Source organism: Natator depressus, chromosome 17, assembly GCF_965152275.1.
Source record: "Natator depressus isolate rNatDep1 chromosome 17, rNatDep2.hap1, whole genome shotgun sequence".
NCBI lineage: Eukaryota > Metazoa > Chordata > Testudines > Cheloniidae > Natator > Natator depressus.
In genome coordinates this window covers 1,182,790-1,207,832 of record NC_134250.1, presented here as the reverse complement: position 1 = coordinate 1,207,832, position 25,043 = coordinate 1,182,790, and the positions used below count along the sequence as shown (strand labels likewise).

Genomic DNA, 25,043 nt, shown 5'->3' with positions numbered 1-25,043 from the left:
TTCTCGTGCCTGAAGAGCCTTACAAATCTTCTTGGATCCAGAGAGCGCGCAGATCCCCCTGAGGAAGCATGGCCCAGAGACCCATCTCCCAAGGGATCTCCTCCCCCATCCCAGACCATCACATCAGCAGCAGTGAATTTCCTGAGTTTACACCTCACCTGACTCCCCTCCCCCCATGAGGCTTGTCCCCATCTTCTCAGCAAAGCTCCCACCAGCCACCTCTCTGCTCAGCAGATTCAAACCCCCTTCATGGGTCCTCAGAACCCAGAAGGGCCCATTGTGCCCTGCTCTGTTAATGCTCTGGAAGTGGTCTGGATTCATCCGGGAGTTAATGGGAGAAAGACACATAAACACACACCTGAGCAGAGTCCCACACTCCCTTCCCCTGGCCTGTTAGCTGGATTGGCCATGATTCGCTGTCCCCAGTGATCTCCGTCTCCACTGCGAGCAGGAATGTGTAAGGACACGCTTCCCTGGTGCCTACAGACGCAGTTACACTTCTCCTCTTCCTGCTCATGTTCTTCAGCTGGTTCTGTCTGTTTGACTGGCACAGGTGGTTACAACCCTCAGCAAAGCCCTCTCTGTCTGTCAGCCCCATCCCAGCTCCCCAGAGCACCAGGTTTGCTGGGCTTTGGCTCTCTGCTCCAGGCCGTTGTGGTACTGCGAGCCAGGCCCTTCTTCAAAGGCTCTCAAGTTCATGCTTTGCAGGCACGTTTCCTGACTGTGCTTCTTGTTTCCCTTCTCACCTGCCTCTGAGCCCCTGGGGGGCTTTCGCGAGATGAAAGCTGGGAGCAGCCTCTGTTAGTGACACTTGCTCCCCAGCCAGGTCTCCTGTGCTTGTCCAGGGGCTTTCTTGCCACATCACAGAGCCTCCTGGCTTTCCAGCACCCTGACTAGGGATGGGTTACTTGGGGCATGTCCTGCTGGGGCCCACAGCTCGTGCCCATGACTCACTCCTGATGTCTACCCAGGATCTGTGTAGCATGTGATGGGGGTGGGGGCATCTGTTCTAGCAAACTGTGCGCACCACTGTTTTGTGACTCCTTGTCCTTGTCCTGCCCCCTGTTCTGGTGGTGCCCATGAGAACATGGTCTGTTAGGCTGCAGTCCAACCAGGTGCCCAGCCCTGGAAAGTTTTGGATGCAGAGCTGAATGACTGCAACTGAGAAGTCGTGACAAGCAATCTGGGGCCATCAAAACTGATGGCTGGCCCAAGGAAGAGTGAATTGTCTGTGCAGATGTCTGGCTGGGGAAAGGAGATGGACTTTCTCAGTCCGGCCACATGGCAAACACAGACAGAGACTGTATTTAAGGTGGGAGGCATTGCTGTGGAGGGGGAGCCAAGCACCATGACATTCTAGAGGCACTGGCTGGCGGGGGGCAGGCAGGAGGGACTCTCCCCAGCCAGAAACGCTGACCACTCCTTGGTCTCCCAGGAGGTGAGAGATCAGATTGGTGGGGTGGAAATGGAGGGTCAGGATTTTGGTTATTTGCAAAGATCTGTAGCTCTCTAGTGCTCTTGGAGTAAAGTCGATGTGGTTAGGAAGCTCGTTGCATCCCTGTTCCCTTGTCCCCGAAGGGGTTGAACCAGGAGCCCAGCGCGCTGGGAGAGCGTGTGTAAGCAACCAGGGTGGCTCGTTCCAGGGTCTGGGGCAGCAGGACTATGGGGTCCCTCATCCTAAGGAAGGACTTGGACAAGAGACTGGAAGCTGGGAGTGAGCCCTAGAAACAGTGCCAGGGCTCGGTGCAGCTCCCGTACAAGTGGTGAGGTCCCCTCCCAGCAGACTGGCATCTGGCCAGGTTGTGACAGAGTGTGTGGGGTGTGTGGTGGGCCGCACACTCTGCACCATGCCGTCAATAGGCTAATGCGGATTGCAGGTCCAGTACAAGCACTGGCTGGGGGCACTGGAGCAGTCGGTACTTATCGCATCTCCGGCCAGTGGCTGGGAAGAACAGCACTGTGTTTCTGGCCCTTGGAGTCCACAGAGGGGTGGGCTGGAGGGTCAGCAAAGTCCCTGCAGGCAGATAGCAACTCTGCCTGCTACACTGAAGGGATGCAACCCAGGCAGCCCCTGTCTTCCATCAGTGCAGGTGAGATGGGTGTTTCTGGGAACTCCTGTTCTCTGTGCTGCTCACAGTGACCTTGGGCTCAATTTCACAGCAATCAACTCAGATAGCAGACTCAGCCTGGCGCTGGGATCCAGAGTCCAGGCCCCTCCACGCAGTCTCCAGGCTCACTAGGTGCGTGGGGATTCTCTGAAGCTCTGGCTAGGGCAGGGCACTGTCATCCTGAGCTTGTTGCAGCATGGGAACAGTTGTAAAGGATTCTGGGTAGGAGCTGCTGTGACTGGCAGCTTGCATGGCCATGGCAGGAAGCAGGCTGAGAACCTTAGTTCAGTTTGAAGTACTGTGGCTCATCCCTGGGCGACCACAGTGCCCTCTGAGCATCCCCGGGTTTCAGCCTGGGAACGCTGGGAGGAGGGGTACCTTGGTGTCACCCTCATGAGGTTCTGGGGTGCAATCACACTCCAAGCCTGCATCTGATAGGGGCAGAGCACAGCCCGCTAGGCTGCAGCAAGGGGGCTGGCTGGGAAGAGAGTGAACAGACTCGTCTCCCCGCCCAGATGCAGGATGTGTGGTTCTGTATGAGTCAGACAGCAGGGCCAAACGGCCGCTCCCTCTTGCCAGAAACCGAGGGGCTGAATTCAAACTCTCTGAGCTGATGTTTCCTCCCATGTTAATGACATCCTAATGCATTCTCCTAATTAACCTCTTTGCCTCTCTGGGTCCCGCTGTTACCACTGGGCTCAGTGGAGGGGGCAGAATAGGCTGTAAATTTGGGTGAGCCCCAGACTCCACAGCGGGGCCAGCTGCAGCATGTGCTGATCCGTACATGCACCAAGCCGCGTTTGCAGAGGAGACCTTGTTCTCAGAAATGGCTCCTGCACTGAACACGTACGTTATAGCTCTTCCCCGACAGCCGCGAGTCCCACTACGCTCACACTCAGATGCGTTTGCAAAGAACATGCCTTGTGCATTCACTTTCTAAGCATGAATCCTTCTACCTCCATTCCTGTCCCAGAAAAGCGAGTCCTAACCATCGTGGTCAGCCTCTTTGGACATCCAGCTATGCAGACCCACATTGGTGGGAGCTCTGTGTGACCTCAGCTGCACAGTCAAGGCAGTGTCAGTCTCAACTACCGGCTGGTGCCTGGAGACAGTGCAGCCCTGGCAGTCAGGGTTGTGAGGGTGCAGCAGATCAAACAATACTGGAGCAGGGTCCATGCAGAGCAGAATGGCTCAGGCAGAAGGGCAGCTGGGTAGAAACCTACTGGAGACCAGGAGAGGAAGAGGAATCATGGATGAAAACGTCCGAGCTGGAGTGAGCTGCCACGTTGGGCAGCTGGCAGGACTGATGGGTTAGACAACGTGATTGTCAGGTTTGCAGGAAATGTTAAAACATTAAAACTCCATGCATCTGATGAAGTGGGTTCTAGCCCACGAAGGCTTATGCCCAAATAAATGTGTTAGTCTCTAAGGTGCCACAAGGACTCCTCGTTTTTATTAAAACAAGAAATTCAGGTCAGATTGCAGAGACTTTCTGCCTCGGACTCCTCCCCGCAGAATCCAAGACCCTAGGTTTCCTTGTCCAGATACAGATACAGTCCAATCTGGGAGCAAGGAACCAGGCTTGGGAGTCTGGGCAGCCAGCACAGGGGTCAGGGAAAGGATGTGGGGATAGTGGGGAGGGAATCAGAGAAACCAACAGCCTAGCTCACAGATAGGGCAGAAAGGCCAATGGCAGCAGCCAGGAGGGAATCACTAGAGTCCGGGTGAAGCTGCCAGCCCATGGTCCTGTCATCTGCAGCACTGACACCGGGGCTTGGGTGAAGAACGTTCTGAACTCGCAGGGAGTTAGGGCTTAGAACCAGCTGCCCAGCCCCAGCCACTCAGTGTCCTGGGGACAAGGAGAGCAGCTCTCTGGCGCAGGAGATCTGTAGCTCTCTAGTGCTGTCAGTGTATGTCTCTAGCTCTCACTGCTGTCAGTGTATGGCGCAGCCACTGGCAGGCTGAGGTCACTGGCCGAGATGAGATGCGCCCTGTGGAAGATGATTTCACAGCCCAGCCCAGGGAGAGGCAGATACAAATGCTGCAGCAAGAGAGAGGACGATTGGAAAACTCATCCAGGCACTAACCTGCCTTCTATGCTGCCTGCTCCAGAAACCTTTGCTCAGCTAAATGAGTGAGCAGGCAGAGCTGGGTGACTGAGCACGGTGGGCAGGTCTCATTTCATCCAAGCAGGAGGGCTGGAGCTGTCAGACCGAACCCAAGTACGTGCATTGGACCATACAAGAGGTGCCTGAGCCGGTTCCTGTGGATGTCAGGGGCAGAACTCCTCGTCTCCCTGCTTCCTAAGAGGGCTGAGAACTGCGAGACCCAGTTAGCTGAGCCTGGGACGTGTTCTGAGCCACAGAGTGTGCTAGCAAGTGTCAGTGTCCCTTGCACTTTGCCTCAGCCCCTTTTTCATGGCTGCCACCTCCCCAGCCTTTAGGGCCTTCTGTCAAATACGCTGGCCCATCCCTCTCAGTGCAGTGTCTCTACAGCACCTAGGAAAGTGGGGCCAACGTGGGGGCCTAGGCATGACCATCGTAACCATGGTTCATCCTCAACTACCGGCCGTGCTGGGCAGCCTCTGCAGTGAGCCAGCTCCCAGAGGGTACGTCCCCCTCACCTGTCGAGGCCTGAACAGGGGACGCCAGGTGTGACAAAGACTCCAAACGTGTGACACACAAACGGAACATGCTGCTGGAGTCACCCGGTTGTGTGAATGACTCTGCCCTGCCACGGGAGCCTGCAGTCCGGCGTGCATCGCTGTCCACAACAGAAGGGAGGGGTGGCGGGAGCCTTGGGCAGATGGGGCAGGCCAGGGGGGCGTCTGCCTCGGTTGTGTGCAGAAGCAGTGTCTGTACGAGCATAGGCAGTGCTCTGTGTGTGAGGGAGACAGTGTCTCTGTGGGTGGTGGTCTGTCTCGGGTGTTTTGGGGTGTCTCTGTACTGTGGGGTGGGAGTCTGTGGAGTGTGTGTGTTTGGTGGCTGATGTCTGTGCTGGGGGGGTCTCTGTGTGGGATGTTCCTGCTCCGGAGGGGGGGCGTCTCTTTGGGATGTGCTGGGGGCCTCTGTGCTCTGTGTGTGCAGTGGGTGGGGGATGTCTGGGGGCTGGGCTGTGGGTCTGTTATCAGGCATGTGTCTCTGCGAGATGTGTGCTGGGGGGAGGGCTCTGCTGGGTGTGTGCCCTTTGCAGACTCACCTGTTTTCTGCCACCAGGATCTGCTCCAGGAGTTTGCTTGCCTCGCACTTGGTTTCCAGCTCTGTTGCCTGGAGCAGGTTCAGCAGCAGGTCCAGGCCCCCCTCCAGGCGAATCACATCACACAGAGCTTTGGCCACATCTCTCCCCAGGGTGGGCATCACCCAGGCTTCTTCCACCAGCTGGAAGATCTCTGCAATCCCCTTCCTGAGATCCTGGGGGTCGGCTGCCTGCTTCAGGGAGGAAATGGCCAGGTGCAGGTCAGGGAGGATCCGATCCAGAACCACCTGGACATCCATGCTCACGCCAGGGGACACTTCTCGATGGTTGTGGGCAGCTCCCACCCCTGACCACAAGCATGCATGGCTCATGTACTCAGGCACCGACAGCCTCTCCGAACTGGACATGGCAAAAAACCGGCACAGTTTATAGATGGAGACGAGTAGGGTGAGAACCATGGGCAGCCCCTAGAGCAGCATCCCAGCTCAGCCTCCACAGCTGGGGCCCGGGATCCTTGGCCCGGGACTCGTCCTGGAGGGCACAGAGTCAGCTGCAAAGGGCTGTGCACGGACCCTGGGCAGGCCAGTGGCTCTGCGGCCTGGTGCCCTCGCAGGGGCGAGAGCAGAAGTTGCTGCTTGCAGCAGAGGGAGATGGAGGAGTCGGGAGGGATGGAGAACAAAGCGGGTGGAGCTGGGGGAAAGAGGCTGGAATGGCAGGAGGAGGAGGGGAGGAGCCAGGCTGGGGACCAGCTGCAGTGCTTGGCGTGTGCCAGCTCGTTCTCCCCTCCCAGACCCGGATGCTGTTGCCGCGCTGCCGGGATGCAGAGCTCGCAGGACCAGGTGAGTGAACGGCAGCTGCTCCCTGCACTGCCTGCTCCAGACCCATCCAGGCTCCGCCTGCTCAGCATCCTCCCATCTCCCCGGGGGCGACGTCACCCTCTCAGGTCCTGCCCCTACAAGGAGGATCTGTCCCTATGACAACAACATCCCCTCCTCCTGCGGCCACCAGAGATGCTCTGGCAATCCCTTGAGCAGGGATGGCAGCCTTCCCATCAGGCCCTCCTCACCCAGAGCCCACCTCTGCCCCCGCAGCTGGTCCGCCCTGAGCCCCCCCAGCTGGTCCGTGGTCTCACCCCATAGACTCTTCCCTGTGCAGTCAGGAGAGTGGCGTGGGGCTGGGGGGCTGCCCCTTGCTCCTGGCTGGCCTGGGGCCTGGGCAGAGCAGGAGGCAGCAGAGTACACTTGCCTTTCCCTCTCCCCTCCGCAGTCCCCACGGAGCCCCCAGGAAGCAGCCCCTGCCCCTAGGCCTCCCGGCGTTGCTGGTTGCTGCTCTGTTCCTTCTCTGCACAGATGGGTGAGTCGTCCTGCCTGCCTGTCCCTGCCCCTGCGGGCACATTCGCTACCGGGCCAAGCTGTCCTCATTCAGAGTGGTGTAAATCAGGTGAGTCCATTGGCTCAAGATTTACCCCAGGGTAACTGCAAGCAGGATTTGGCCTGGTACCTCCTTTTGTCACCTAGCCCAGACAGACACACAGGACAAAAGACACTGGATGTTGCCTGGCCATGCTGAAAAGAGCCGTTAAAACCCTTTGCACCACAGCCAAGCCGCAGCCATCTCAGCCTAAGACTTAAATCCAAGTTGACGTTTTGGTGCCATAGCAGCCACTGGTGATCCTCCCTGCACCTGCATGGACAGACAGAGCTGGGGCTGTCACAGGAAAGGGCCGTTATCTTGTGGCAGGGGACAGTAAACAACGGGATTGGAATGTCCCAGGCCTCCAGGAGACGCTGAGTGCAGAGCCGTAAGGAGTTTCCTGGCCCATGTTTTCTACCCAGTGCTAGCAATAGGTTATCTTAGCTAGGAGTCCACAGAGCACAGGGGGCTACGGACTGTAGTGAGCCTCCCTAGGTGCTGGTTAGCTCGTGTGAGCCTCCCTGGGGGTGGCTAGCTGGTGTGTGCGTGTGTCCCGGGGGTGGCTAGCTAGTGTGTGCGTGCATGTGAATGTATCGGAAGATAATTAGTCCTTTATCACTGAACTAAAAGATAACTGGCAAACCCTATCCATACCGGCCTGCCTTTCACTGCTTTTCCCACTTCCCTGTCCCTACGGTGTTGCTGACCCCATTCGTCTGGTGGAGAAGCCTTCAGCAGTCCCTGCTGACTGCATTCCTAGTGCAGAACAGGAGGGTGGGGCAGATCTGAGAGCTCCCAGGTCCCCTTGTCTCTGTCTCCCAGCCTACAGAAGGGGTGATAAGGCTGACAAACAAACATGACTCCTGCAAGGGCAGAGAGCAGCACACACAGACCAGTCCCCGGTCTCGCCAATCCCAGCAACTCTGGCACAAAGTGTGCAGTGTCTCTCTGCTATAGCGATGTGAGATGCCCCACATGGGGCAGAGCAGCTGGGCCCGGCTTTGCAATGCGAGGCTGCCCCGTGCTCCGGCTGGGCCTTGGCAGTGTGTACAGGCTGAACCCATGTGGATCCAGGAGCCTTGCTCCTTGCCCCCTGATGGCTGGGAGTTATCAGGAGCCAGGTGGAAGAGCCAAATTTATGTTAATTGGTAACGAGAGGCTCTGATGAAATGAGAATTCTGGGAGCAGAATACACAGAGCTTTGTGTACCCAATGAACTGGAGAGCACAGAGAAAGTGAGCAAAGACCCCAGACTCTGCATGATGCAACCAGGCTGCTCACTGGCCCCTGGCTTCAGCCCCTCACCACTCTGGAGTGTCAGGTGGTTTGGTCACTGGCCCTGCAGCTGCTGATACACAGGGAAATAGCTTCACTCAGATCCTAAAGCGCAGCCATCCCTGCATGTCTTGGGGGCTCATGTCAACATCGCCAGCCCCAGGTGGTCACAAATCGTGAGTCAGACCCAAAAAATCATGAGACTGGCTCAAAAATCCCAAATGCTGGGTTCTGGTCATTTGCTTTCTGAGCCTTTGGGGGTCACTAGGACCAGAAGAGGCTAAAATAGAGGAAGAACAAGTTAAAAATTACTTAGACAAGTTAGAAGTATTCAAATCACCAGGGCCTGATGAAATGCATCCTAGAATACTCAGGGATTTGACTGAGGAGATATCTGAGCCATTAGCAATTATCTTTGAAAAGTTATGGAAGACAGGAGAGATTCCAGAAGGCTGGAAAAGCCCATCTATAAAAAGGGAAATAAGAACAACCCAGGGAATTACAGACCAGTCAGCTTAACTTCTGTACCCAGAATAATAATGGAACAAATAATTAGGCAATCAATTTGCAAACATCTAGAAGATAATAAGGTGATAAGTAACAGTCAGCACGGAGTTGTCAAAAACAAATCACGTCAAACCAACCTGATAGCTTTCTCTGACAGGATAACAAGCCTTGTGGATAGCGGGGAAGTGGTAGACATGGTATATCTTGACTTTAGTAAAACTTTTGATACTGTCTTGCATGACCTTCTCATAAACAAACTAAGGAAATACAACCTAGATGGAGCTACTATAAGGTGGGTGCATAACTGGTTGGAAAATCGTTCACTGAGAGTAGTTATCAGTGGTTCACAGTCATGCTGGAAGGGCATAATGAGTGGGGTCCCGCAGGGATTGGTTCTGGGTCCAGTTCTGTTCAATATCTTCATCAATGATTTAGATAATGGCATAGAGAGTACAGTTTGTGGACAAAGCCAAGCTGGGAGGGGTTGCAAGTGCTTTGGAGGATAGGATTAAAATTCAAAATGATCTGGACAAACTGGAGAAATGGTCTGCAATAAAGAGGATGAAATTCAATAAGGACAAATGCAAAGTACTCCACTTAGGAAGGAACAATCAGTTGCACACATATAAAATGGGAAATGACTGCCTAGGATGGAGTACTGCAGAAAGGGATCGGGGGTCATAGTGAACCACAAGCTAAATATGAGTCAACAGTGTAACACAGTTGCAAAAAAGTGACAGATTTCAGAGTAACAGCCGTTGCAAAAAGTGAACATCATTCTGGGATGTATTAGCAGGAGTGCTGTAAGCAAGGCACGAGAAGTAATTCTTCCATTCCACTCTGCGCTGATTAGGCCTCAACTGGAGTATTGTGTCTAGTTCTGGGCGCCACATTTCAGGAAAGATGTAGACAATTTGGAGAGAATCCCAAGAAGAGCAACAAAAATGATTAAAAAGAAAAGGAGGACTTGTGGCACCTTAGAGACTAACCAATTTATTTGAGCATGAGCTTTCGTGAGCTACAGCATCCGATGAAGTGAGCTGTAGCTCACGAAAGCTTATGCTCAAATAAATTGGTTAGTCTCTAAGGTGCCACAAGTCCTCCTTTTCTTTTTGCGAATACAGACTAACACGGCTGTTACTCTGAAAAATGATTAAAGGTCTAAAAACATGACCTATGAGGGAAGATTGAAAAAAATGGGTTTGTTTAGTCTGGAGAAGAGAAGACTGAGAGGGGACATGAGAACAGTTTTCAAGTATGTAAAAGGTTGTTACAAGGAGGAGGGAGAAAAAAAATTTTCTTAACCTCTGAGGATAAGACAAGAAGCAATGGGCTTAAATTGTAGCAAGGGAGGTTTAGGTTGGACATTAGGAAAAACTTCTTAACAGTTAGGGTGGTTAAGCATTGGAATAAATTGCCCAGGGAGGTTGTGGAATCTCCATCATTAGAGATTTTTAAGAGCAGGTTAGATAAACACGGGGCAGGGATGGTCTAGATAATACTTAGTCCTGCCATGAGTGCAGGGGACTAGATGACCTCTCAAGGTCCCTTCCAGTCCTATGAGTCTATGATTTTCAAACTTTTTTCTGCAAAAGTGAGGGCTAGAAAGTTACTGGCTATAAATTGGAAGTTGAGATTCTCCCGTAACCTTTGCCACAGGATCTGGGTTTTGATATTGTCAGGCACATGCGTGACTAGTGAGTTGGTAACATTGACTGGAACCTCGAACAGCGTTTTAACTCCCATCTCCTGTGGGCTGGACTTGGTCTCGGTTGTTGGGTTTAGGATGCAGTGCTGTGTGGAGCTGGTGCCCCAGTGATGGTCTGGTGGTCCTTTCTGGCCTTAAACTAAGATTGTCTGAAAAGGCCTCTCATCTCCTGCCCAGCTGGCTCCAAGGAGAGACTCGCTAGCCAGCTCCTTATTGTGGGGCTGCCGAGGTGTTGGGAAAAGACTCCCCAGCCCACACCAGCCAGTGAGTTTCAAACCTGGCTCTAGCTAGCAAGATTTGCACTGCCTTCAGCTTGGTGTGCACGGGTTTTGCTTAGCCCTGCTATAGAGAGTCAACCCCCGAGCAGGGTCCCAGCAGATACTGTGCAAAAGCCTTCAGACCCCTTCCAGGCCTGCCGGGGAGAGGCCAGGGGGCGTCAGTCACCTCTTGCTCTTGTGCCTTTTTGACCTTCTGACTGTTTGTTTTCTCCCTGGAGAGGGGCAGGCTAAGCAAACAGTGAGTTCCTGGGACGGGAGGCTGCAGACCAGCTCCAGCAGCCTCCAGACCAGCTCCAGCAGCCTCCGGAGCAGTCAGACAAGCCACGCGCCATGAGGCTGCTGGTCCCAGCTCTGATGCTGGGTTTGGTCTGCGGGGCTTTTGCAGCTGAAGGTAAGTCTCTGCTCTCCCTTGGCTGGGCTCCCTGCTGGACAGTCCAATTCAAAGTGTTCCCTAGCTCCTGCTTGCAGCTAGCTTTTGGGAGAGAGCAAATGGGTCTGTTGGGCTACTGAGTCCTAGGGCTATTGAGGCCTCCAACTGGCCAAGGAGCCCAGGAGAAAGCAGCAGCCAAATTCCCCAGGAGCCTGCTGGGGTTCTGGCCGGGGCTGCCAGGCAGCCTGTTCTGTGGACAGGATCTTTAAAGGATCAGCCAGGCACTGCTGACCTCTCCCCACAGGCAGATCGCCTGTATTAGTCTCCTGTATTGCAGCATTAGTCACACATCACACACCCCACAGCAGGGGGGCGAGCAGCCAGACACCCTCAGCTTCAGCAAGTCCTGGGGGGAGGGAGAAGCGCAGCAGGGAGGGGTGAAATCCCGGTGCAGTGTGCAGGGCTTGCCTGCTACAGCAATGCAGCTGCCCAGCATCGCTAGCAGCGGGGCTGGTGTGGGGAGCTGCTGGCCACCCCAGGGGTCGTGGCTCATTCCCTGGGCCAGGGCGGAGGGGCGGCGGGGGGGTGCTGTGGTTACTTCCCAGCTGGCTGTTTCAGAGTCTTGTGTGGGCCACTGCGAGGATGGTTTCAATGCCCAGAGGAAGTGCCAGTGCGACGCCCTCTGCGTGTACTATGGGAGCTGCTGCAGTGACTACGCCAGCACCTGCAAGCTGAAAGGTACCTGCCCCTCTGGAGCCCCCCAGGGCCCTTTCCCCTCACCAGGGAGCACTCACAAGCCAGGCCCCGGCTTCCTGCGGTTGCCATTGGCTGGCTGGTAGCTGGAAGGGCGCCAGGCTGCACAAAGAGCCAGATTTGCACGTGGCAATGTGCCCCGGGTCAGTGCCCAGCCAGCATTGCCCCTTTCCGCAGCTGCTTTGGTCAGTGGGATGTTCCATTAGGAGGCAGGCTGATGCTGAGCCCCCTTCACTGAGGGGCCCTTGTGATTTCCAAGGGGCAGGGAGTCTGGGGGGCTAGAGACTGATTCAGGGGATGAGGAGTGTAGGAGGGACCCTTCTTCCCATGCTGCATGGGAACGTTCTTCTGGCGGTACATCACCTCTGGCCCAGCCAGTAAGAGCCCCAGCACAGCGTCAGGGCTGCAGCGTCCTCTGGGCTCCCGGCTGCTGCCGGGATCGTGCTGAGCCTCTCTCCTGCCCTGTGCGCAGTGACCCGCGGGGACATGTTTGCGTTCCCCGAGGACGACTACATGGACTACAGCACCAGTGCTACCTTGGGTGAAACCGCAGAGGTCCTCGACACAGGGACTGAGCCCCCAAGCACATCTCCAGACCCACTCGCTGCTGCCGCTGGCGGTTCGGTCACGGTGCCAGGCAGTGGTGCCCCCCTGCTGGTGCCCACTGGGCTGGAAGAGCTGGAGCAGGTGCAGCAGCAGGAGGAGGAGGAGGAGGAGCTGTGCAGCGGGAAGCCCTTTGATGCGTTCACGGACCTGAAGAACGGTTCTCTCTACGCGTTCCGAGGTGCTGCCCGTGGGCGCTGGGCGGGGGCCGGCTCAGAGCATGGGAAAGGGCTGCACAGGCTTCCCCCTCCAGGGCACGGACTCGCTTCCATCGCGGGTCACTCCCGTTGGCCAGATGCTTAGCGGGGGAAGGTGGGTCTCAGCCCAGTTCCCAGAGACGTCCAGGCCATCAAGCCCACCAGCACAGCTGACCCTGGCTGGGCCCTGGCTGGGCCCTTGGCAGCCTGAGTCCCCCACGCAGGCAGAACTGAGCCGCCCCGGCAGGGAGGGCCCTGGCTCACTTGCATTGCCAGGGCTGTCGGCATGGTGAGCGGCTCCGGCGTGGTGCGGAGCCTCCCGGCAGATAGCCAGCCTTCCAGACTGTGTGCACTCAGGGCAGGAAGACACGACTGGAAACAAAGCAGGGGGGACTTTTGGGGAGCAGGGGGTGGGAGCTGCCCCCCTCACAGCTCCTGTCTCCCTTCTCGCTCAGGGAAATACGTCTATGAACTGGACGAGAAAAGCGTGAGGCCCGGCTACCCCAAGCTCATCCGCGATGTCTGGGGCATCGAGGGGCCCATCGATGCCGCCTTCACACGCATTAACTGTCAGGGCAAGACCTACATTTTCCAGGTGGGTCTGTGAGCAGGGATTGGACTAGTCCTGCCTGTGCCTGACTCGAGTGCGCCACTCGCCGTTGTGGTGTCCGTTCCACCACCGGGCCGGCCCAGCTCGCCGCGGCCGGCTCCTCTGGGAAGCCCCGCTCTCAGGCTGCCACGCCGATGAGCAGTGAGGCCTCGTCCCCCTGGCATGTGCCCCTTTGCAGGAGGGCGGCAGGGGGCAGAGCTGACAGGCCGGGCACACAGCTGATGGCCCCGGCCAAAGGTGGGACAGTGACAGAGGCGTTTGCCAAGAGCCCGTGGGCGTGCGCCAGGCAGCCCGTTGGCGTCTCGGGGCATGGCCAGGCCAGTGTCCTGCCTGGCAGCGGGGAGAGCGCTAACGGGGGCGGACGCTTTGCTGCAGGCTCAGGGTTGTGGGTTCATGGCCCAGAGTTTCTGTGGCTCTTGAATCCTGCTCTCTGGGGAGGGACATGCTGCCTGGGCCCCCGGCAGGCTCTGCCCAGCAGCAGCGCCCCCAGCTGACCCTGCCTTGTGGCTGTCTCCCAAGGGCAGTCAGTACTGGCGCTTCGATGATGGTGCCCTGGACCCCGACTACCCCCGCAATATCTCCGACGGCTTCCAGGACATCCCTGATGACATCGACGCAGCCTTCGCCCTCCCTGCGCACAGCTACCATGGCCAGGAGAGGGTCTATTTCTTTAAAGGTAAATGAGCTTCTTTCCCAGCTGGCCCAACTACCCCTCCCAGCTGTGCCCCCCCCCACAGTGCCCCTGGGTCATGGTCCCCACACCCGGGCAGTGCCCTCAGCTGGTGCTGAGCCTCAGCTCACTGCAGCCCATTGCCCACGCGCCTGCTGGTCTCTGCAGCCATGCTGTCCGAGAGTGCTGGGCAGTCCCTGCCCGGCTGCTCAGCCAGTGGGCACAGGGCCCAGCAGCTGCAGGGCCCTTGCCTGCGTACCCAGGCAGCGGGTGAAGTTGGCACTGCCAGCTCCAGGCATTCAGAATTCAGGAGAGTGGCTAGAAATGAGGGTTTTAGACACTAATAAACATGGTTTTGCCTGTAGTTAGGGGGTGTCTGGGCTGCTCGCTGCACTCGGTCATGGCACCCAGCTGTATTGTATTGAAAGGAAAGCCAGGCCTCTCGCCGCAAACCTGCCTCCAGCGCCTGGAATGTTCCTAGCGTGCCAAGACGGGTAACAGACGATCAGCGCTGGCTACGCTACGAAGGCTGCCGAGCCCCTGGGCTGCTGCGTGGAGCTGCCTTGTACTGCCAGCCCGTCCCAGTGCTGGGGGATGCCCTGCCCTGCTCTAGCCAGCAGGGTGAGGAGCCTGTGCCTTGGGCCCAAGCCCCGTCCAGCAGGATGGCATCTCTCCAGCCTGACAGGCTCCACGTCTCGTTTCCAGGCAAGCATTACTGGGCATATGACTTTGCCAAACAGCCCAGCCGGCAGGACTGCGAGGTGTCCTCCCCGTCACTGGTGTTCGACCACTACACACTCATGCAGGGCGACAGCTGGGAGGACTTCTTCCAACAGCTCTTTGGGGGCTCCATGCGCAGTAAGTGGGGAAGAACGGCCCAGGTTATGGGATTGGGCGAGCAGGTCACTGAAGCCAGTGGGCTGGGGGGAGCCAGAGGCCATGGGAGCTGCTAGGGGCTTTGGACTCAGGGCCATTCTGAGAGGAAGTGATGCAGGTTGGGAGGTCAGGCGCTAAAGAGGACAGGCAGTTTGAGGGCCCCGATCCGGCTCTGGAGGACGTTAGACCCCAGTGCTCCTCAGTGGGACCAATGCATGCAAGAGGCCAGATTCACAGGCCCAAGGGCCTTGGGAGCCTGGAAGGGAGTGATAGCACCCAGCTGCATGCAGAGCGCAGCCCCCTCCCCCCCCCCCCCGCTGCATCCCCCCAGCCCCAAAACACCTGCACACCACAACCCATGTCCCCAGCCTGCACCATGCACACTGCACCCGCTGCTTCCCCCTGTACAGACGCGGCACCCCCTGCCCCCCAACATACCAGGACAGAATCAGGTACCAGGTGCTGTCTGTTTTAACTGGAGCCAGTGCTGCCAGGCTGTGAAGGTGAACAGAAAGCTGGGGAGGAGGGAAACACGGCTAGGCTCCAGGCCCCCTTGTGGCAGGCTGGGTCCTGCCATCACATCTCTCCTCCCAGCCTGCTCCTTGCCCTGTCATGGGGATTGGGACGGCTCTGCTCCCCCGCGCCAGCTCCTTTCCTTCCCTGTTCTGGAGGCCCTGGGGACCCCACTCCCTGATGCTGCCTGCGGTCGGTCGGGGCTGCCTCCCCGCTGGGTGAGCCTCTGCCGGCGGATGGGACACCGCACCCTTGGCAGCGATGCAGCCAGCCAGTCCTCATGCCCACCCTGTGCTGTTCTGCCAGGTGGGGCCAGTGGACCACGGTACATCAGCAGAGACTGGAGGGGGGTGCCAAACCACCTGGATGCTGCCATGGCCGGCAGGATCTACGTCTCCTTGAGGGCTAGCAGCTGGGCTCAAAGGAGGAAATCCCGCCGACACCGCAAGAGGTACAGGAGCCGGCGGCCGGCAGCTCACGCCGTCTGGGACTGGCTGCAGGATGAGTCCGACTCCTTGGACATGGACTTTGACTGGCTGCCAGGGGGCTCCCGGTGCCAGCCCATCCAGAGCGTCTACTTCTTCGTGGCAGGTGGGTCCCAGTGCCATCAGCTCACCCCAGCTGCTCTCACAGCTGACCTGACCGAGCCCCCCAGCAGGGCTTGGCTTCAGCTTTGCAATGTGGCCCCCACAGCCCCCTTATGGCCCCCCTCTCCCAGGGCCCGGCCGTTCGGCCCGGCCTGATCGTGAGCGATGGGGCTGGCATGGAGAGGCACTGCATGGCGGGAGGAGAGCTGGAGCAGCCTGGGCCTGGGCACGGGGAGTCAGGCTGCCCTGGCGGAGCCTGGGCTCTGGCCAAAGCCTGGAGCAGGGTTGTCCCTATGCTCGGTGGGATGCTCGGGGGGGCCAGCAGGGCCCATTCAGCTGCTGCTGCTCTGAGCTGTGGCTGAGGGTGGGGTGAGCGGAGCCCTGGGCCCTGCTCCCCAGGGGACTGACGGTCGCGCCCTTCTCTCCCGCAGACAAGTACTATCGCCTCAACCTGCGCAGCAAGCGTGTCGACTTCGTGCGCCCTCGCTACCCACGCCCCATCGCTCGGTACTGGCTGGGCTGCCCCTGAGCGGGCGAGGGGCGCCCCCGAGGCGATAGGCCGCCACCCTCCCGCCGTATCCACAGCAGCCGGGTCTTTCGCGAAAGCCAAATAAACAGGGAGCTCTGGGTCAGCCCTGGACCGCGTCTGTCTGGGGCATGGGGAGCTTCGTGGGCAGGGCTGTGCGTGCCACGCCCCGGCAAGGCCCCACCTGCCTCCCCTCAGCCTGCAGGGGACTGGGGCCCTGTGTCCTGACCGTGGGGTGCGAGGGTCAGTCGATCACTTGGTCCCTTGGCGTGGGGCACATGTGCGGGGTCAGTCCCGGGCGTCCCTGGTTCCGCAGGCTGCAGCGTTGGAACGGCTCCTGCAGCGAGTCCAGCCGCGGCTCGGGGTCAGCGCCTGCTGCTGGCCGCACAGGACAGGAGCGATCAGTGCCAGCCCCGCCCTGGGCTCAGCCCCGCTCCCCCAAGCTAAGGAGCTCCCCCCTCCCCCCACTGATTCAGCTCATGGCTGAATCAGTGGGGGGAGGGGGGAGCAACAATGGCGGCATGGCTTCCAGGGAGCCTCTGCCCCACATTTCCCTTTGTGCAAACCATGCTGGGAAAGGCTTCTCCTGTCCCAGGCTCACAGTATCTGCACGGTCGAGAGCCCCCGATGGGGAGCCAGGGTCACCCCAGTTCTGACCCCTCCAGCCTGCGAGGCCAGAGATCCAGTAGGGAAACCTCAGCTGCTTACCTTGGCGCCCAGCGTTGCCGTCTGGCTGCCCTGGCAGAGGCGGGGCCGACGGCGCGACCTGCCCCTCCAGGCCGGGGGGAAGCTCAGGGCCCTGCTGCCGGGCGTCTCCCAGGAGCAGACACAAGACAGTGGAGCTCTTCCTTCGGCCCAGGCCCCTGCAGTGCAAGCGAGGCCTCTGCTGAGGACTGGGGCCAGGGCTGGTGACCCGGATGGAGCACAGGAGGCCACTAACCTGCCAGCTCCTGCAGCTTAGAGGCGGCTGCATGTGCAGTGAGTCTGGGGCCCACATCAAATCTGGCCACGGCTGCCCCACCCTACGGCCTCCCACCCTCTCCCTGGGTCACCTCCCGCTGTGCCCTGAGCCCCTGCCCTGTCCTGGGGGACTCGCTCCTGGGCCCAGGCTGCTGACTCTCACCTTTTCCCACGGAGCAGCCAGGGAGCCACCGGGTACTGCTGGGGCCAGAGCGGAGCCGGGTCCTCCCACGCACTGCCCTGCCGGACCCCCTGGAACCTGGAACTGCTCTCGGCAGCGAGCACCTCCCATGGCGGCAGCTCCCTCAGCAGCTGGAAGGACAAGCAGAGCCCTTAGGCTGAAAGCTTCCTGTCCCCAGCCAGCCGTGCAGGGGGTGGCCCGTACCTGGGAGCGCTGGCAGGGGGTGGCCTGGGCTGGCCGGACAGCACAGCAGCGGGGGCAGCGGCAGACGTGGACAGGAGCCAGCGTCTGCAAGAGGAAGAAGAGCACGGGAGGGGACGTGGCTCAGGTGTCCGGCCGGCAGAGCGCCCTTGGTGCGCTGGGGCGTAGCTCCGCGCACGGCTTGGGGCTCCAGGGCCAGGGTGGAGGCTGGAGCAGGAGTCCCGCTGGAAGGGAGGCAGGAGTTCAGGCCCCATGGCCCATCCGTTCTCTGCCCTTTGTGCTGAGCTGGGCCCCACAGCACCTGTCAGCCAGATTCCCCCGGGCAGAGCCAGAGCCAGCCCAGACGCTGGGGCGGTGTCTCCCCTGGGGCGGTGGCTGCCCTGGGCTGACAGGCCAGCATCAGGACACACGAGGGGCCAGGGCCTCGTGCGCCAAGTCAGACAGGAAGAGGAGACTTACGTGGCCGCACTGGGCTGCGCCGGGGACAGGGCGGGGGCAGGGTGGGGCCTGGATGCTGCAGGAGCCGGGGGTGGCTTCGGGGGAGCGTCTGTCGTGGCCCCAGCTGCTGAAGGCCGGGGGGGGCTCCAGGTGCCTGGAACGTAAATGAGACAAGTGGGAGTGGGGCAGTCCCAGGCATCCCAATATCCACCCTCCCAGCCACGGTGCCCAGCGAGGAAAGAGCCAGCTGGGGTGGGGAGAGACCTGGCAGGGTGGGACTCAGGAGGGCTGGGGGGGGTCACCATGTTGATGGGCAGGTCACTCACCCAGCCAGCAGCTCCAGGGACCGGGTGGGGCCAGCGGTTGGCTGAGAAGCTGCCTGGAGCAGGAATTCCGGCAACACCCGTCTGAGGGGCTCCCCGGGCGCGGCTGTTCTGCCAGGCCTGGGACTGCACCTGCCCTGGGGACCGTGGCCCATGAGTAACCCAAGCATTGGCCTCAGGGACGGGTCTCGGCTCTACCATGTCCAGCAGAGAGCCCTGCACCCCGAGCATCCCTCTGCATGCCCAATGCATGCTGAGTGCCCCAGTGCTCACCGAGTGCCCCCCCCATGCACCCAGCACACGTCAGGTGTCCCCTGCACGCTCAGCACCCCTGCCACACCCAGCACTGAGAGCCCGGACCCTCCCCCCCCAGTCCTCCAGGTGACTCAGAAATGCCTCCCCGTCCCACACACAGCTCAGGGCCTGGCTAATGAGGGGTTTCCTCAGCCTGCAGCGCAGCAAGCTGTCACCCAGCCAGGTCTCCAGCCTGGGCCCTACCTACCCACGGGGCTCTCAGGCCCTGCCACCGGCCCCTGGAGGGCTCAGGTGCTTGTCAGCAGGACTGGCTCCCTCCTTGGCCAAACAGGACAATAGGAAGGGGAGAGCGTGGTGAGCCATGGATGCTGGGCCCCACCCTGGCCATTCACCCAGACTCTAGCAGGGCCCCCTCATGCAGGGAGCCTGCCCTGTGCCAGGCCAGACTCAGTGCATGGACAGGGCCCAGCGCTGCCCTGCTCACCTCGGCCTCTGGGTAGTGCGCTGGGGCAACTCCTCGCCGGGTGTGAGGGCCGGGAGGAGCGAGATCTGGCTCATTCACCTGGCCCAGCAGTGCTGACCTTTCGGGGTTCCAGATCCAGCTGAGCTGCGCCCCCTTCCCGATCGGATGACTGAGCTGGGGCAGCCACGGGCTGCTGGGGGCTCTTCCAGGCATGGGGAAGGGTCGGCGGTGGTTCTTGGGAGTCACCCAGAGAGCCGGGCATGACAGGGAGCCTCTGCGGCGAGAGGCAGGGACGGGCAGTGGGAGTTGTAGAGCTGCTGGTGAGTCCGTGCCAGGGGAGAGCCCAGCCACCTGGCCTGAGGGTGAGCCCCTGGGCCGAGGCGGGGGCATCTCTGGCTTGGGACCTGGTCGGAGTAGCGGCTCCCAGCCGTTCACTGCCCCCAGGCCAGGGGAAAGGCACTTGCCTGGGGAAGCGGGGCAGGGGTGCCCCTTCCCTGAGCCCAGCCGGAGAGGAGCTGGGCAGGGCCTCGCTGCCTGGGAGAGTCGCAGTGCTGTGGGGTAGCGGCTGGTTTGAGGTGGCTAGGGAACATGCGGCTCGGCCCTGCCCACCCCATGTGCGTAGGGGGGCATCGCTTTTCCAGTGACCGCTGTCCTGAGTGCCAGGTACCAGGCCATGCCCGGGGCTCACCCGCACGTCAGGGCTCGAGGGAGGCCCAGGGCTGGCCCCCGCAGCCAGGAGCTGAGTCTCCCAGGGGTCAGCCCAGGAGGGGGAACGTCCTGCTGCTACCTGAGCTGCTCGTTCTCCAGCACAAAGTCCTGTAGGAGGCCAGAGAGGCTGCGCCTGGCCGAGCCGGGTGCTCTCCTTGGGGCCCCTCTCTTTCCGGGGGTACGGCTCTCTCCCTGGCATTCGGGCAGCTCTGCAAGGAAGAGGAGATGGGTGACAACTGGAGCCCAGCTGCTGCATCTGCACTTGGGCCAGGGCCTGGGCGGTGGCAGGTCACATATGTCTCTGATGCACAAGCCCCTGGTGCCCCTCTGCAGGCTCCCCACTCCTGTCCTCCAGGGCATCCCTGGGTCCCTCTAACCCCCAGCCCTGCCCCCCACGGCACGCACGGGTGGGGGGTGTGTGGGTGGCTGGGCTCTCGCCCCGTATCCTGGGCAGACGCAGCTGCTGGCGCAGGGAGAGGTTTTCCTCCCGCAGGGCCTGGATTTCTTGCTCCAAACTTCGCAGCAGCTTCTCCCGGGAGACCTGGGAAATCAAAGGCACAAGGCTTAGAGGGGAGGCCCCACAGATCAGGGAGGGGGCCCTGGCCACAGGGGCCCTGCCCTGGGGGTGCAGTGAACTCATATGTTTGGATGTTGTGAAGGCCAAGAGTATAACTGGGTCCAAACCAGAATGAGAGGAGTTCCTGGAGCCTAGATCCATCAACGCCTGTCAGCCAGGCTGGGCAGGGACACAACCCCATGCGCTGGGTGTCCCTAAACCACCAAAGGCTGGGACTGGAGCCGGGGACTGGATCACTTGACAATGGCCCTGTTCTGTTCGTTCCCTCTGAAGCACTTGGCATTGGCCGCTGTCAGAGACAGGACACTGGGCTCCGAGTCTAACCCCATGTGCCCCTCCTTGTTTTCAGAGCTCTCTGCCTTACCCTGTGTGCCACAGGCTTGGTGGTGACCTTCTTGGCCCTGCTGGCAAAGCGCAGCGTGCGCAGTGTCTCCGGGAGGCAGCGCGAGGAGGGGGAGATGCAGGCGACCTGCCGGACAAGGGACGAGGCTGAGGAGCAGCTCCCAGTGAGGCCTCAGCAGAGAGGGCTCTGGTGAGTCTCTCCCCATGGCCCCAGGCTAGCCAGCGCCAGCACTGGAATCCCAGACTCCTGGGTTCCATTCCTTGCTTGGCCACAGCCTTGCAATGTGATTTTGACAGGCCCCTGCTCCTGTCCCAGGTCTGCACCTGTGGGGCTGCAGCTCCAGGCCCTCACCCAGCCCTTCCCCAGATGCAGAGGGCGGCCAGGCTCCTACCATGAGCGTGATCCCGGATCCGCCCAGGGACTCCGCCAGCAGCCGGGTGAGCTTGCTGTCCCTGTACGGGATGTGGCTTCGCCTCCGTCTGGGGTCCACCAGCAGAGAGATGCAGTGCCCTGCGGGGAGGACAGGCCGTCACTTGCCTGGGCTCTCAGGTGACGCTGCTCCAGACAATGAGCACACAGACAAGCCTCGAGGCCCAGCTGAGCCTGCAGCCAGCTGGGGGTGCCCGCTCCCTGTCGCCATGCCAGCCTGGCCCCTCTCTCTGGCCCGGCTGCAGGGGCCTTACCCAGAGCCAGGAGACTGCGGTTGATGTTGCTGGCCTCCACTAAGCGCTCCCCAGCTGAGCCGGTGTCCTTCACCCTCTCGCTGCCGGCCAGGTCCACGAAGCAGAGCACGCCTTGCTGGCAGGAGCTGGGGTCTGGGCTTAGCTGCGGGGAAGGGGAGGGACCGAAGCTCTCAGGTGTCCTGCTCCATGGGCCTTCAGGGACACTCCCAGCCCCCGCCCCACCATTGGAAATCCTGGGGTCTCCAGTGCAGGCCCTAGCCAGTCCAGTGAAGGGAGAAGCACCAGGCTGGCTCAGACAGGCGTCAGCCTAGAGCAGCCCCCCAGCAGCAGAACAAGGGCAAGGGCTTTGGCTGCCAAATATTCCAAGGGCTCCCCATGATGGAGTCTGCCCCAGAACTCCCCATTGGGCCCCCTCTGCCTGAAGCTGCCCCTGGAGGGTGAGCAGGGCAGTAGCAAATCAAAGCCATTCAGGCCAGTGCCCACTTGCCTCCCCGTGTGCCCCTAGGACCCTCCCACAAGCTGCCAACGCAGCTGGCGCCCCTGGGAGCAGGGTGGGATGTGCCCTGGCCCCCGAGGCCCCGCGTGCGGGGACGTGAGTGACTCACAGCCTTGCGGTGGATGCGGATGGTCAGCAGGGCGTGGCTGCGGCTCGAGTGCCCATTCAGCATGTGCGCGGCGCTCCGCCGCCGTCGGGTGCCTGGGAGTGGGAGGTGCAGGCAGGTCAGAGCCAGGCAAAAAGCTTAAACAGCCCCTGACCCCCCTGGCGCTGGGCCTCACTCTCCTGCAGAACCTGCGGTCCCAGGGTCCTGAGCGCATTACGGGGGGCCCCTCTGCAGCTCCAGGAACAGGGATGGAGCCTCTTCCCTCAGCGGCTGGGTCTAGGCCAGCACGGGCTGCTCCCATCTGGCTGCTGCCTGGGCCCCCAGGCTGCCAGTCCTGCCTTGGAAAACAGCTGGTGGCCTAGGCCAGAGTGATGTCCTGGCGCAGGCGGGACGCTTCGGCACCAGGCAGGGCGGGACTGTGCCAGGGTCTGCTCATGGGAGTGATGTGGTGAGCTCCTCATCACCAGGAAGAGCAAAAGGGAATTCACTTCCCACCTGGCCTCCAGGGGGCCCCTTGGGCACGGGGCTCATTGCCCTGGGGTCTCCATTCACCAGGGGTCCCGCCTCTGCCCCTCCCCAGCGCCCTGCAAGGCTGGAGACGCCCCGTGTGGTACCTTCCTGCAGCAGGTCCATGATGGCCTCCAGGCTCCCAAACTCCACGGTCAGCAGGTTCTCGATGTAGAAGCCTCTGGTTTTGCTCCATCGCACGGGCAGGGGCCTGGGCGGCCCTGGGCTCAGCAGGTCTCTCACCTGGACAGAGGAGAGGCGCCGGGGCAGGTGGGAATGGAGCCCAGAAAGCCAGGAGGATGTGGGTGGGCATGAAGGGCTGGGCAGAGAGGTAATGGGGGGCAGGGACAGGTCTGTCTGGTGCCCATCAGCCGGCCCTGCCCATGCGCTGGGGGTGCTAGGTGCTGCAGCTTTTTATCCAGGCAGAGTGATGGGGGGTGGCCCTACCTGTTCATTGTGTATCTCCACATAGGAGGCACTGAGCACGAGGCCGGGTCTGTAGCACTGCGTCTGCTCCAGGAGACACACAAAGGCCCTTTGCATCAGCCCCACGAGGTAGGGAGTCACCGGCTGGCCCTCGCTCTGCAGAGAGGGGAGAAGTCTTGGAAGGCCAATGGCTGGGTGCCCTGAGCTTCCACCCCCTGCAGCAGGAAACTGAGAACCACCCCCAGCCAGCGCCCCTCCCACAGCGCCCCCTGCTGGGAGAGGCCAGGCCTGGGGTAGAGGGGAGCTCCCCCCACAGCCACGCCCTGCCCCGCTCCCCACAGCGCCCCCTGCTGGGGGAGGCGGGGCTCATGATCCAGGGGGTGCAGTAAGGCGTTGATTGAAGTACCTGCTCAGCACCGCCGCGGGTTTGCCCCCGAGGAGGGTCTCTCACCTGAGCTAAGGGTCCCATCAAGCTGTAGGTCTTTCCAGAGCCTGTTTGGCCGAAGGCAAAGGCAGTGCAGGAGAACCTGGGCGAGGGGGCAAAGAGCCGCTGAGCCCCTGCACCGTCCCTGGGAGGGTGCAAGGCGCCCCCTCGTGGCAGAGCCAGGGAATGCAGACATGCACTGTGTCGGACAGCTGGGCACAAGGCGGTGCTGAGAGCACGCGGAGGTGAAGGGGCGCATGGCTGAGGGCACGCGCTGGTGTGAGGAGGATGCTGCGGGTGGTTCCTGGGGAGTGGGTGCTGCTGGGTGCTCGTGCCTGGAGGCGTGTGGAGGCAGAAAGCTGCAGCTGGCTGCTGGGAAGGAGGCCACAGTGGGGTGAGCTGGCACAGGGGCAGGCACGTGGCTGGCTGGGCTTACAGGCAAGGGAGGGGAGCATGTGCATGCCCGGCTGGGGGCTATGGGGGGCAGGGGGAGAGGGAGCATGTGCATAGCTGGGTGGGGATTACGGGTGGGGGGGGTGGAGGGGGACCATGCTCTCCACGCAGGGTTGCCTCAGCCTCACCCATTTGCTGCCAGCTCTATGAGTCGCTTCATCCCGCTGCCTTCAAACAGCCCTTCCTGGGACGTGCCTGCATCGAACGCTGCACTTGCCCTGAAGGCCGCCTCCTGCCCGGCTGCATTCACCTGGCACGGGAAGAGAAGAGCTGGCTCAGCATCGGGCCCAGGCAGGCCAGTGCCCAGCTTTGGCCTCTCCCGGGCGGGCACTCACGTAGATGGTGTTGTCCCCAAGGCAGTGCACCACAGGCTGGTCCCCTCTGCGGAGCTCCTGGCAGGTCAGGGGCCGAACCCTAGCCAAAGGGAGAGGCATCATGCACCATGCGGGCACCCTCCTGGTCCCAGGCGCCAGCCCCTAAACCTGGCCTCGGCTCATGCACCCCTCAGCCACCCTCCTCCTTCGGCCCCCACCCCTTCCCTCACCCACAAGCTCATCTGGGCCCCTTGTGCTGTGTGGGCAGATTGCTGCTCAGCCTCCTGTAGCACCTACATCCTATGAGTGACCCCCCCTCCCCCAGTCCCAACCTTGGTCTGTGCCCCCCCTGCTCCCCCAGGCCCGTCCCTGCCCCCTCACCTGACCACCACCCGGAGACATGTTTCCTTCCTGTCCATGGAATCCTCCTGTTCGCCTGCTGGGCTCCTGGGGAAAACAACCAGTGTGGGGAGCAGGGACTCTGGCAGCCCCAAGAGCTGTGGGGGAGCCGGGGGCTGGCTCACTGGGCCGTGCAGCCGCTCAGGCTTTGGGCTCATTCTCTCTGGGCTCCAGCACCCCGCAGCCCCTCACCAGCTGCAGCATGCTGAGGTCTGATGTGCCAGACGCAGCTGCCCAGGTATGTGGTTAACCCTTCCACTGCCAGAGGGAACGGAACCCTCGCACCAGGTGTGGAGGAATAGGAGACTCCAGGGGCCCCCCTAGGCTGAAGGGACCTGTGGTCCTTTTCCCCTGCCAGGACTGGGTGCACTGACCACCCTTAGTCCCTCGGTGGCCCGCGAGAGATGGGGCGGCCTCCGCACTAGCTCCCATGACTCTCTGGCTTACTGAGCAGCTAGATGTAGCGGCTTGGCTCCTGCGCCCACCTTGGGCTCCTGCCCCAGCTCCGGCTCCATCCCACAGCTCTCCTCTGCAGCGTGAAATCTGCAGCTCTTCGGCTGCCCAACGGCCCCCTTCTCCAGCCAGAACCACCCCCAA

General features: G+C 60.8%; 3 protein-coding genes across 14 annotated transcripts in view; 1 reads left to right on the top strand and 2 right to left on the bottom strand.

Moving 5' to 3' along the window:
* Positions 1 to 6,368, bottom strand: part of SARM1 (sterile alpha and TIR motif containing 1) — an 18,748-nt gene extending 12,380 nt beyond the window's left edge. The window contains exon 1 of one of the 2 annotated variants that reach the window (XM_074974249.1): positions 5,307 to 6,368. In XM_074974249.1, the coding sequence (XP_074830350.1) occupies positions 5,307 to 5,761 (455 nt within the window). In that variant the 5' untranslated portion in view covers positions 5,762 to 6,368. The remainder of the gene's footprint in view (positions 1 to 5,306) is intronic. The other variant, XM_074974248.1, reaches the window with a different exon arrangement.
* VTN (vitronectin) lies at positions 6,026 to 16,286 on the top strand. Of its 7 annotated transcripts, none has more exons than XM_074974260.1 (10): positions 6,026 to 6,142; positions 6,570 to 6,656; positions 10,711 to 10,875; positions 11,473 to 11,592; positions 12,080 to 12,391; positions 12,863 to 13,002; positions 13,537 to 13,693; positions 14,393 to 14,545; positions 15,383 to 15,667; positions 16,095 to 16,286. In XM_074974260.1, the coding sequence occupies exons 3-10, from the start codon at positions 10,815 to 10,817 to the stop codon at positions 16,190 to 16,192; spliced, it is 1,326 nt and encodes a 441-aa protein (XP_074830361.1). In that variant the 5' UTR covers positions 6,026 to 6,142; positions 6,570 to 6,656; positions 10,711 to 10,814; the 3' UTR covers positions 16,193 to 16,286. The 7 variants fall into 7 exon arrangements, with proteins under 7 accessions (XP_074830361.1, XP_074830360.1, XP_074830359.1 ...); XM_074974259.1 differs by having other exon boundaries at positions 10,703 to 10,875; XM_074974258.1 differs by having other exon boundaries at positions 6,570 to 6,743.
* KIF12 (kinesin family member 12) lies at positions 15,023 to 25,043 on the bottom strand. 5 transcript variants are annotated; one of them, XM_074974252.1, is made up of 17 exons: positions 24,894 to 25,043; positions 24,429 to 24,494; positions 24,069 to 24,147; positions 23,862 to 23,983; positions 23,308 to 23,383; positions 22,878 to 23,012; positions 22,538 to 22,673; positions 21,927 to 22,018; positions 21,322 to 21,463; positions 21,030 to 21,148; positions 20,660 to 20,764; positions 20,124 to 20,259; positions 19,798 to 19,927; positions 17,991 to 18,123; positions 17,313 to 17,461; positions 16,898 to 17,052; positions 15,023 to 16,567 (listed from the first exon to the last, which is right to left on the bottom strand). In XM_074974252.1, exons 1-17 carry the CDS (start codon positions 24,959 to 24,961, stop codon positions 16,434 to 16,436), a joined length of 1,977 nt encoding a protein of 658 aa, XP_074830353.1. In that variant the 5' UTR covers positions 24,962 to 25,043; the 3' UTR covers positions 15,023 to 16,433. The 5 variants fall into 5 exon arrangements, with proteins under 5 accessions (XP_074830353.1, XP_074830356.1, XP_074830355.1 ...); XM_074974255.1 differs by having other exon boundaries at positions 24,932 to 25,019; XM_074974254.1 differs by lacking the exon at positions 24,894 to 25,043 and having other exon boundaries at positions 22,878 to 22,940; positions 24,429 to 24,862.